At 46.1% G+C, this 12,906-nt stretch overlaps 1 protein-coding gene across 3 annotated transcripts in view; it reads left to right on the top strand.

Moving 5' to 3' along the window:
• Positions 1-200: 200 nt before the first annotated feature.
• bnc2 (basonuclin zinc finger protein 2) overlaps positions 201-12,906 on the top strand; it is a 91,501-nt gene continuing 78,795 nt past the window's right edge. The window contains exons 1-3 of one of the 3 annotated variants that reach the window (XM_070980589.1): positions 201-499; positions 1,454-1,822; positions 5,341-5,403. In XM_070980589.1, the coding sequence (XP_070836690.1) occupies positions 497-499; positions 1,454-1,822; positions 5,341-5,403 (435 nt within the window). In that variant the 5' untranslated portion in view covers positions 201-496. The remainder of the gene's footprint in view (positions 500-1,453; positions 1,823-5,340; positions 5,404-12,906) is intronic. The other 2 variants (XM_070980598.1, XM_070980578.1) reach the window with 2 other exon arrangements.

The raw sequence follows: 12,906 nt of genomic DNA, 5'->3' as shown, positions 1-12,906 counted from the left end.
GTGTGTGTGTGTGTGTGTGTGTGAGGAAGCATGCAGCGCGATGCCATTGAACATCTCAGAGTGGAGCGGCACAGTTGACTCAGTTGAGCCTGCACCGGCCGGACACACACACACACACGCACACACTCGTTTTCCTCTTACACACACACACTCACACACCCACCGTCTCTCTCTCACTCTCGCTCGCTCGCTCTCACATGCTCTCACTCTCTCTCTCTCGCGCGCACACACACACACAGAGGCTCAGGCGCTCAGCTCAGTTCCTCAGCGGCTGCAGAGGAGTACAGAGGAGTCAGAGAGAGAGAGGAGAAAAGAGAGAGGACAGGCGGCACGGCAACGAGCGAGGGACACAATCACAGAGAGAGAGAGAGGAGAGAGAGAGAGAGAGAGAGAGAGAGAGAGAGAGAGAGAGAGGAGCGGGAGGCAGGGAGAGCTGGATAGCTGGTGGCTCACTCCCACACCTCATCTTCACTTTGCTGGGACAGGCACAGAATTGATGGTAAGAGACGTTCATGCTTTTTATTGGCTCGACTCTTTGCTGTATTTGTCGTTTTTCGCGGGACTTTTTTTGTATTTGGATTTTTTTTACTTTTTTTTTTACATTTCTGAGCAGATTTTGTTTGCTTGACGTTCATCTTTTCTGTTTGAAACTGTTTATTTACGTTTGGCATTCAGCTGTTTGTTTGCAGTTTTGTCTATTTTTTGTTTTTAGTTTCTTTGAGACTCACTTTTTACATCTGAATTTCACAGAATTACACACATCTGTTCTGATCCTTACGTGTGCATGTGTTCAGTGCTGTGCTGTGTGCTGACCCTCAGGTTCATGCAACTTTTTCTTTTGTACTTTTTGGAAATGTATTTTTGTATCAGAGATCCTGCGTTTCCGTGTCTGAGTGTGTGTGTGCATGCATGCCTGGCTGAACGTGTGTTTCATTGTATGTGTTTGCATTGAGTCCATGTCCAAGTACAAAATGACTGACAGACGGATTAAAGCAAAAACTGAGGCCACGGGCAACATCACGCACCCCTCCTCACTAATTCCCATAACCCCCCTCTTTTTTCTTTTACTCCATTCTCGCTCACCATCTCATCAGCCCCCTCCTCACCTCCATCCTTCCTCACCTTCAGCACTCTGCTCATCTTGCCCTGTCCAAGACGAGGCCCCCGAGGAAATTCACTGCGAGCCCTCTTTTCTCTCTCTTCTTGAGAATTAACTCCACACACACTCCTCTGCCACCAGGGCTGCCAAGAAACCTCACACACATCTACTCCTTAAACTCCCCTCTCACTGTTATCCTCCTGCTCCAGAAGCAGGACCCGCACGAGACGAAAAAAAAAGCAACAAGACCCCAAAAGAACCCACCTTCACTGACTTTTTTTCCCCTTCTCTCCTCCTTCACACTCCCACATCCCTCCTGCCCTCCCTCTCTGTCTCTCCCTCTCTCTGTGTAAGTCCACGGAGGCAGAGTTGGATGTGAGAGGCAGTGAGTGCGACACAGTCCCACAAGAGCCCAGCACAGACCCGGAGCCGCCCAGGCCACCTCCAGCTAAGGCTAACGGACCCACCGGCACCGCTGGCGTTTGCACGAGCATCCCCTCCAGTAGCCACAGTAGCAGCAGCACCAGCAGGAGCAGCAGCAGCAGCAGCAGCAGCAGAAGTGGTCTGGGTGGCATTAGCATCGTTAGCAGCAGCGCTGAGGGAGCAGGCGAAAGCTCCATGCAGTTCAGCACCAGACCGCCTAGTGCTGAGCAGCCGGGCTTCATGGGGACATGGCAGCAGCAGAGCACTGACAGCAACCTCCTCTACAGAATGTCCCAGCAGGTACGTCAGCTCAGCCTCACACCTTCATCCTCTCCACCTCCGCCTCTGCTCTCCTCACATTTCCAGCCTGCGCTCCAGGACCAAACTTTAATTTTCCCTCTCTTGGTGTTCGTTCACACATTTGCTATTGTGACTCTTACCACATCTTGGTGTGTGTGTATGTTTGTGGAAAAAGTGCTTGTATGTGTGTCAGTATGTGTGTGCATGTAATTCAGGGGCAGGGGTTGGTTGTGAGCAGTGTTTTCTTTGTCATATTTCAATCAAGAATCTTTAGTCGCAATTGCATTTTTGCAACTTTTTCCCACTTTTGGAGTGTGTCACTTGCGATGTTGTGTGTGTCTTTTTGTGTTGTTGTTTTACACACACCACATCTGACTGTGTTTTCACTCTGTGTGTGTGTTCATTTTAATTTGACTAATTCAGTCATTTTATGCTCTATAAAATAACAAGAATAGCATATTTTGTGTATTTGCAAAATAACACTTTTAATGCAAAATTCGCACAGTGTCAGATAATTCATTTATTTCACCAGTTGATGGATTATCCCTTGTCCGGATTCGTTACATACATGCTTAAGTCTCCGTAATTGGTCTGTGAGCGGTGTGGAGTTTAAAAGCAAGCAATAGCAGTGTTTTGGTAACCTCAGTGCCGATAAAGACTCGGGAAGGGGCACCCCTCTGGGACCGGCTAATTGACTTCATGTGGCCGAGGCAGGAAGCCCCTTGCGCGGCTACAGAACAGCAGAGGAGCCGTGAATGAACACAGGCTCGCCTGGAGAGTAATGATGATAACGGATAGCCTGCACCGGCTGAGGAAAGTCCACATTTCCTGCCGACATTTCTCGCCTGTTATCGTGGACGTTACAGTGAATTTCTCTCTTGTTTAGTTCCTTTAAAAATATATTTTTTCAAGTAGCCCGTGAGTTAGAAGTAGAGTCGTTTTTAAGGGACGGTGGATTCTGTGCTTTCGTCGGGTAAATGTCAGGTAAGGAGAGGGAAGAGGAGCGAGAGACGACTTTCGTGTGTTTGTGTGTGTGTGTGTGTGTGTGTGTGTGTGTGTGTGTGTGTGTGTGTGCGCGTCCGTTCGCGCGCACGTGTGTGTGGGGGAGACGGTAAAGACAGAGGTTGCAGTTAATCATAGCGGGACCTGCAGGCTCTGTACCATGCACATGCTGTTACGCACGCAGGCCACAGCGGCTCTTGCGCAACAGCTTCGCCGCGGCTCCGTGTTGGAAACGATGAGAAACTTATTCTGTCGCCTTGTCGGTGTTTACAGCCCGCAGACTGCACTTTGTTTTTTTAAATCCCAGAGGTCCCATCGTGGAGAAGAGAGTGACGTGTTGACACTGACCCCGATGTAACTTTTGGGTACTTTCCTGTATTTCACCGTTTACCAAAGATGACATTTTTCAGCGACCTGAATCGCATCTGTGCGCCTTTCAGACACATCCAGCAGCAGCAGATATCTATTTTTTTTTACAAGCCCCTGTCCTTTAATTTTCCTTAAGAAACCATCATCCAAAGTGTCGTTCAGTGAGCTGGAGGAGCCGGGTGCGTTGAATTCAGAGAGGAGAGCGCTCATCTCTGCTCCTCTCCCCGGTATGAGGCAGGTGGATGGGCCCCTGCGCTCAGCATCTGCTGGGACCCCACGTTTGCATCCCCAATCCTTTTTACAAATGCGCACCGTTGTTTCAATATAATCAGCTGTGGGACTCGCTGTTATTTATCCTTCCTCGCACCACTTAGAAGACATCTTCCCATGTTTAGTAGGCATGACATAAATTCTCCGAAGGAAGCCTGTTCCTTGACAGACTCGCCTTCTTGGAATCTAACCGATAATGACTTTGTGTTTGCCGAGGCTGGCGCACTCTGGGGTGTTGGAGGAGAGAAATGCGTTATGGGCTTGTGTTTCAAAATCTCCCCTCTCTCCCTTAAAGATCAACTGGGTGACACGAGGGATGCGGTATCTTATTTTATCGTTGTTAGGCCAAATTATATTTCCATGTGATCGATAGAGACGCGGAGCAGCTCTGCGCACTGCGTTTAGGACAGACGCGGCTGTGCTGAGGTGCAGGGCATCACCAGCCAAAACATTAGGCAACAGCTTTGACATTCCCTGTAAAGCACACACACGAGGAAGGACTTTAGAAATGTGGGGGGAAACGGTGTTTTTCACACGAATGCTGGTATTTTCACCGCCACACCTGAAATGATAAAAATAAGCTTGTGGCTGACAGCAGGTGTCTCCTCACGTCGGTGCATAAACATCAGTAAGAAAGTCCAGATTTGAATGATCGAATTATGAATCAGAAGATCTGATGTCGAATCTTTTTTCCCCCTTCTCTTCGTGGTGTTTTATAGCACAATAAAACCGTAAAAAGCAAAACGTGCCTCCTCCAGCGTAAAGAAATGACCAACAGAACAGCCTATCTGAGTCACCGCAGAACTTATTGATTTCCCTTTGATTGACTCCTGCATTCAAGTCATTTTCATGTATTTTATATTCGGCTGTAATTATGATTTATTTATTATTATTTTTTTAAATTAAAGAATTAATTAATGTCTACATTCACTGAGATGTTTGCATGACAATGAAACATTTCCTCCCAAAATATTTGGCTAGAGGTGATGCTGCTACAAATTGGAGAAACACATAAAAAATGAAGGTGAATTAAATCATTTTACTAATGTTTTATTAAGTTTGTGGTGTTAACATTGCACACTGATAATGCAGTGGTTTTTCATTATCGCGTGTTTCTCTAAACTAACGAAATTAACGACAAAGGCGATTAAAGCACGACTGTGAGCGAATAATTCACACCTTTCAGAGGAGGCCTTAATAGGTTTTTAATCTTTGAAAAAACTTCTTTTTTTTTCTAAAACACACAGCAGCAGATTCACAGCCTTCATAATCCACGCAAGTGTCAACAGGAAACAACACGAACAGCATGTCATTTAAATGAAATCGATGAAATGGATTCGATAAATGCTGCCTGTTTTCTCTGCTTCCTAACGCGCAGAAATCGGTGCACATTTTACAAAACACCGCAAGAAGGAACTTTCATAATTGTTTTTATGGAGGAAAAAATGCAAACATTAATTAGGAGGTGAATTATTTCCCAGGCATTACGGAGTGATAATATTTGGAGCCTTAATTGACCCGCTGCTGTACATGCGTGTCTATGAATATCGACCCTTGCAAGTTAAAAAGCCCGAGTTAAGTGATACTACGAGCCTAATTGGTTCATCAGGGATAATTCCTCCACAATACAGCAGCCGTAGGCCGCGTCGTTTTATTTATTTATTTTTCTATGTTTTCTCCGCTTCAAGTCGGAGGAATGTGGAACAGCTCACGGTTAGAAAAGCTCGTAAAAATGTGCCTTAACCTTCACCTGAGGATCTGATGCTGCCACCCAGGCTTCCAGCAGACCTCGGAGGAAAAAAAAAGAAGCAGAAATCAGTGTGTGTCCTCAGTCTCAAACTATCTCTAAAATAGCCTCTTCCTTTTCTTTCTGCAAGGGTGCTGTAACGCGGCTTCCTTTGAAGTGCGACAGGTCGACTATGGGCCGAGACCTGGAAGAGGTACAGTGGCATCACAGCTTCTGTCTGCTCTCAGTGCTGCCTGCAACACCTCACACGGAGTGCACACAGCAAGCCTTTAGCATGCACAGATACACAGCAGAAACACATGCAGAATTTTAGAAAATAATAATAATAATAATAATAATAGCAGCAATAATCAATATTTCCTCACAATTGAAATTCTTTAAATTTCTCCTGCACTGAGCCACTCTGTAATTGTATCTTTGAATCTCAAATCAGAACCTCTCCCACAACCTTGGTGCAATTTCCTTTTCCTCATATCGTGCATTTGCAAATTTAAGATCCCAAAAATCTCTGAAAATTAAACTAAAAAGCAGCGAAGGATTGTAATAAAATCAATATATAATTTGGGCAGTGATGTAAATTTTTCCCCAGCTTAATATAAAGAAAACTGTCCTGTGATCAGTTCAGAGCGCCTGCTGTTAATACAGTGTCAAATTGTTAAACAGCATGGAGGCATTTTGGTATTGATCATACAAACATGTTAGCTCTATAACGTATTTAAAAAAAAAAAAAAATCCACCCTCAATATCTCCTCTAAATTTCCATTTCCATCTTTCTTTAACATTCCCTTGTGTGTACATGTCTTATGTTATATTTAAATGTTTTGATTGGATCAATTCTGCAATCACTGTGGTTGATTTGCCCTAATTCCATATATTTCGTTAATGCAGTGCAGCCCATAATAATGTGTGTGAGTGTTGAACCTGTGAAAGTGCATGCTGTTAGCTCTCAGGGCTCGATGACAGACATATTTGTGCTCTGCTTTGTTTTGTCTGACTGGAGAAATGAGGTTGATATTATCCTCTTCAGTGCAGATCACAGGACGCGCTAATCTGCCCATTAACACACTGATACACTTACAGTGGTGAGTGAGTGAGTGAGTGTGCGTGCGTGCGTTGTTTTACACAGTGGGGTACAGGCGTGTTGCATGTTGCATATGTGGTGCATATGCATTGCTTCTTACCACTGAGTGGGACTGGGAGGCAGTGATTTGATGCATATGTGTGGAATTATCCACAGTCGGTGAATGTGTGTGCGCTGTTACACTCAACTGTTATTATTTCCATGTCTGTCTTTGATGGGTCGTTGCACACAGAGCATATGGATGCCTATACGTACATGTATCTGGTGTCAAGTGTGTAAGTGCGTGTGCACTCTGACACTGAAGTTTATGCGTGCGTGTGTGCGCGTTAAGGCGTTTGTGTCTGTGCTTTTGTCATGTCTTTTTCTGAGTGGGTGGCTAAACGCTCCTATGCCGGGTGTGTGTGTGTGTGCGTGAGAGCGAGCGAGCGAGCGAGCGTGTGCAGTTTTGTGGGTGTGTGTCCTCTCCCTCTGAGTGTGTGGGTTTCTGTGTGTTGGCTCTGGCTCCATGTGTGTGTGGGTGCGAGGTGAAGTGTCTCTTGGCTGGCCTTGGCTGGAGAGCTGGAGGAGAGCAGAGGTGAAAGAGGAGATTTGCAGAAAAGACACGCACCACTTCCCCCATTACTACTTTTTCTTTTTCTTCTTCTACTACGTCTCCTTCTCTTGCTGCTGGTTCTTCTTCTCCTCTCCCTCATTTTTGCTCCCCCTTCTTTTTCCCCACACCTCGACCCCCACTTTTCTCTCTCTTCTTCTCGACTTCGCTTTCCCAGCTCAAACTCTACCTCCACCTCCAGTCCTCCACATGCTAAATCAGATGTTTTATTCTGCAGCTACTGTTGCTAAGGGCTCTCGAGATTGAACCTGTGCAGCGGACGACCACTTTGGGCATTGCATGCGTTCAATGCGTTTGCAGGGTGACCACTTCTAATAAGACAGAAGGACATGTGTCAGAGGGAGCATAATGTTTGTTCAATAAGGGGAATTGACGGGCTGGTGGGTCTTGTACCTGATTGGAGAAGGTGTAAAGCTTCTTCTCCACCAATAGCACCTGTCTCTAGCTGCAAAGTTGTGGCTGGCTCTTACACTCTTTAATGCAATTATTGCAAAGCTGCCGGCCAGTTTGGAGGGAGCCAGATAACGTGCAGCGCTGAGAGAGGCCACTGTGGCATTCAGTCAGCGAGCGTCTCTCTCAGTCTTTGTGCATATGCAACAATGATGATGTGAGTGTTTCCTGAAGGCAGTGTTATTTCTGCAAGAGCACAGAAAAGGGAGAGTGAGACTGAGTGGGAAGGTGGCTGCAGCTACTTGTATATTTACTGTATGTGTGTGAGCACTATTAAGAACCCATCTAGTTTCGCGGAGTAGGAGGATGTACAAGGTCCCATTCATGCTGTGGTCCCCACCGTATTTACCCAGGCACCAACCAGGGAGATATGACGTCCACAACATTTTCTCTGGCTTTCTTTAACCTGTTTTTTTTTTTTTTTTTTTTGCTTGTCCTTTCATTTCTATTGAAATCTGAAGATGCGTTAATATAATCTGTTTCCCTGTTAGGCCATTGAATAAATATTTTTCTGTTGCGCCTACAGTATCTGTCTACAGTTTACCTTAAGAGGATAAAATCCATATCCACGAGTTTTATTTCATCATTTTTCTTTTGCTTTTGCAGAGGAATACTCTGCAGACACTTCCATTCTCCTTTCTTTGCTTATTTTAATAGCCTTTAAAAAAATCTAATTTTACTCTCATCCTTAGATTATATGCGTGATCTTGGCCTCTTCCCCCCCAAAAAATCCACCCTCACATGGCCATGATCATGTGTGTCCCGGGTCATACGGTAACCTCTGCAGCCGGGCGGTAATGCCCTGCAGGACCAGCGTTGTGGTTAAGCACCGACCCCGACTCTGTGCGCGAGACCCGGGGCAACCAGCGATCAATAAGCATCATGTGAGCATCACTCACGGGTTCCATGTCAGCTGTTTTCCTGTTTTTCCTGAGGAGACAGCCGCCTCAACGCCATGGTGAATGCCCGAATAATGGGGAGGATACAGAATGTAGAGACACCATCATGGAAGTCAAAAGGTTTTCTTTATCATATGTCTGTCGGGGCAGTGTGCTGTACTGCGCACGCACACACACATGTTTTGTGTGTGTGTGTTAGAGAACGGTAGCAATGCAAAGCCATCTCCTCTGCTGCTATCAGAGGGCTGAGTGGTGAAATCCACCATGGCTGAATCTTTCCCATGGACTTCTTTGAGTCCTGTGTGAGCACGTAAAAGGAAAGAAATACAAGATTTCTCTCCTCTTATTGTTCTTTATTTACTATTATTATGCAAGTCGCTTTCGACAAAATAATCAATCCGATTTAATCGGCAATCTGAACAGGAATCTCAACTCGTAACGTTCAGGATGCACGTGGTATTTCAGGCTGTAGTTCTACATAAATGTGGGGTTCAGTGTGGCAGTTAAATAAACAGCCATGTGATTAGACTCCAGCTACACTCAGAAAATAAAGCATAATACTACAAATAGAAGAAATACATGTCAAATTGGGTGGAAAAATGTAAATTGTCTTTTAATATTTTTACACATTTTATTGTTTTAGTTATTTTTTTTTGTAGATTTTTTGGCTATATTTTAGTTCTTCTCCCCACTACTGTTTTTCTTTTACTGTGTGTTGGTGGCTGAAAAACAACTGAACGCCACTCTTTTAATTTTCTGCGTTTCTTTCCAAAGAGGGCTGTTAGTTATTTGTCTTTGGGTAGTTTCCTGCAGTGGAGGAGAAGTCGCCGGTGCGAAGAGGAAGTGTGTGTTTGAAGGGCCAGTCACTCAGGATGTCACCACCCCGCCACTGGTTAATGAGGGGGACATAAGCACAGGTCCAGGGCAGCAACACACACACAAACACGCACGCACACACACACACTCTGACACGGCAGGAATGCGGCAGCTGTCACCAAGGTCCAGGCAGTTATGAAAGGGTTGAAATATAATTGTGTCTGTGTGTGTATGTGGTGGCAGCACCAAGGGTCATGGGGGTGTTGAGAGCTGGGAGGGGCCCGTGTTGGCTTCACTGACCCAGGGACCGCCACCGGCGGAGAGGATCACCACATGTAACTGAGAAACAGAGAGTGAGAGGAATGGCAGAGATTCTGCGGCAGCCTGTCGTATTTTAAGACGCGGCCATGTGGCAGAGACATCTCCGTGAGACGCAGTCCTTCCCGTCCTGCGTCCAGAGGAAGGTGACATTAGGTGTGACCTGTGCTAAGTGACAGGAACTCGGGCATACTTTCACCACGGCTTCTCCCTTTTCCTGTTATTCCTCAACTCCTGTTATTTTGTTTTCCTTGGAGCCGCGCCAGCGCAACGGGCAAATCGACAGCCTACTATTTTTACATCCGTCTTAAGGACCCCTGTCTGCTCGCTCTGCCTGCCAATTTGCCCCATCAGCAGTGGCAGCGGAGAAGAGCTCTCAAGGCAGCGAGCCTTTCATTTTTCTGCTGGCGATGTGGCTAATGCTGTCACTGTTATTTGAAAAAGCACTCAGGGTGAATTGCTATTATTATTGTTAAAACCATCATCATCATCAGGCTTATTTATGGTTATGGATAATTATGGTAATTTTGTTCAGGGCTCACAGTTGACTCCGTCTCTTTCCCCTTGCTAATCCAACATACCGAGTGTGTGTGTGTTTGTTTGTATTGCACATTTTCGATGTGCTGGTAAATTACCAAAGTTGTTTTTGAGCAAAGAAAATGGTTTTCCAACAGGTAACAGTGATTTCACATGTGAGGTGAGGAGAACTTGTTAAATGCATGCGCTGAACTCTGTGGCTCCTGTGCATGTATGTGAGGGAGAGGAGGCGCAGGAGGAGGAGGAGTCGCAGCCTTTTCCCCTCGCTGTTTTTTTTTTTTTTTCGCTCCCATGTTTTACTCTCCGTCTATCTCTCCGCTCTGCTCTGTTCTGTCTCCATCTTACAGTGGAGATTTGATTGCTAGAGGCCCAGGGAGGATTTTAGGGAGGTTCTGGAGAAGGGAGGCTAGTGGTACAGGCTGTGTTAGGCTCGTAGCCAACGTACACACACACACACACACACACACACACACACACACACACACACACACACACACACACACACACACTGGCTTTCCTACCCTCCCATTATGTATTTTCTTCGTACAGATTGTGTAAATTGCTTCCTAACAATCATTTTAACCCTCTGAAAAAACTCAAGTCTAAACTCATTAGCTACTTTTTCTTGCGAGCAAAGTGTTAAAGCAACATGTGTAAGCATTTGTTTGTGCTCTCTGCTGACTTTGTAAAGATGTTTGCGCTGTTGGATTAATAACATTTAATGGCCACTGTTAAATGCAGCTGCCTTGGCATCCCACAGCTCGTGTTTTTCTGGCGAACTCAGACTCTGGGTGGCTTTTGTTTTTGTGAGGATGTGTTGTGCGCATATATACGCAGTGCTATGAAATACCACAGTGTGTGTGTGGGCTGGATGGGAGAGGCACTGTGTGTGTGTGTGTGTGTGTGTGTGTGTGTGTGTGTGTGTTGTCACAGAGTATACCTGCTCACACACTGCTGAACTGTCCTGTCTGCATGCGGACCGATCACATATTGAGCCACATTTCATTTCACTTTCTAACAATCTATAATGTCAATTAACTCACAAATGATCTAATTAGCCTTCTGTGATACACATCAATTGGTCTGACCCTGTATCCGGGGCAACCAACCAGGGGTGGGAGGTCGCCATGCGTGACCTCTGCCGCCACGCTTTGCTCCACCTCTCGTGACATTTACTGCACAATTCAGCCTTTTAAAATGGGGCAAAGTGAGAATTCTTGTAAAGGAAAAGCTCTGTTTTTCAGTGTGTGTTAAAAGATTTTTGTGTTGTTGACACACATGCGTGCAGGCGCGCACACACACACACACGTATTCTCTTGCTTCCTCCATGTTGATGTTTTCTCTGCAAATGGCCTGAGCTGCCTCTTCCATTGTCGGGAAACACACTCAGCGATAAGTGCTTTGTTGGAGCACCGTTCGCTGCATGATGTGTGTGACTCTGACTGGCATTTAATATTTCATGGCATTTAATCCATTTGCTATGTTTCCTCCAAATACAAAAAAAAAAAAAAAAAAATCTGCAGCTTTTGTTTCCTTTATCCAGGCCATTACACAGCTTGTTGATCAGTTTGTAAAAGGTGGCCACGAGGGATTTATCACCTAGATTAACTCCTGTTTTTCTGAACGACCGTTAACATGATAAATTCAGCATCTTCTTCTTGACTCAAACAGGGCCTCATGAGGGCAAAGGTCATCCTTTGGACGACCAGATAGAACTCATAACATAAATAATAACAAAATATCACGAGCGAACGGCCGTGAGATTTATTGCAGGGAAAGAAAGTGGAATGAGAGCACTTAAAGAGCAGTCAGGTTTACAGGATGCAGCAGCAAAGAGCGATAGCGCATTATGACAAAGAGGAGGAAAAGGATCCGACAGCTTGTGCATCAGTCAGAAGGTGAGGACGAGGCTCTCTTTGAGATCAATTGGTAATAGGCTGAAGTCACAGGGGCGATTAGAGGCGTCGACTTGCCTGTGTTGTAAATGCTGTCAGATCTGTTAAAGGAAGCCTAATACCTCTCAGGTTGAAAGCTGTAATAACATCAACTGTAACTGGATCCGCGGGGAAGTGCAAGTGAGACTGTGTGTGTGAGTGTGAGTGGAGAAGGAAAGGGAGGAAGGCGAAAGTGTTTCATTGTGTGTGTGTGTGTGTGTGTGTGTGTGTGTGTGTGTGTGTGTGTGTGTGTGTGTGTGTGTGTGTGTGTGGGTGGGTGTGTGCAACATCTAGGTGTGTGTGTGCATATATGGCGTGGCATAAAGCAGCAGCAGCACGCATGAAGGCGAGAGCCGCGGGGTTGCTCCTGGCATTTTTTCGGCCACCAGATGCCTGTCACTGCTTAAAAAAAAAAAAAAAGGGCAGGGGATGAGGAGGGGGGGAAGGACAAAGAGGGAGGGAGGGGGAGGCGGGGGCACCGCTGTTCAAATCATGTCACGTAGCGCTAATTCATCCAGCCTCATTAGAGAGAGGGAAGGGACCGGAGGGCCTCTCTCAGGACAGGGCCCCAGCTCAAACACACACACAGCCACACGCAGATATATGCATGCACACATTGTCTCCGTTTGTCTCCTGCACATACTTACACACACATGCAATTTCTCTCTTGCTCACACACTCACACACACACGCAGGCAGACATACATACACAGATGACACTGGCACATGGCGCAGTGCGGGGGCAGTTTGGGGAATAGAAAATTGCCTTCTCAGGAAGGCCCCGGCCAATTAAGGACCTGACCGTATTGAATGTCAAGTGTTAATTTGGGCTCCCCCTCCTTCCCTCCCTCCAACCCCCGCCACCCTCACCCTTCAATTTCCCAGCAGTGGTGGTGGTGGTGGTGGTGGTGGGGGGGGGTTGTGTGTGTCCCAGAGATGAGCAAATACATGTCAAGCCAAAGTTGATTGCCCGCTCCGTATTATGTGTCGCAGGAAAGTGGCAAATGTGCTCCCTCCTTTTAGCCTTTCACGCACCCCCTGAGGGACGCCG

The sequence above is a fragment of the Chaetodon trifascialis genome, chromosome 2, assembly GCF_039877785.1.
Source record: "Chaetodon trifascialis isolate fChaTrf1 chromosome 2, fChaTrf1.hap1, whole genome shotgun sequence".
In the NCBI taxonomy this organism is placed as follows: Eukaryota; Metazoa; Chordata; class Actinopteri; order Chaetodontiformes; family Chaetodontidae; genus Chaetodon; species Chaetodon trifascialis.
This window is presented reverse-complemented; position numbering and strand designations above follow the sequence as displayed.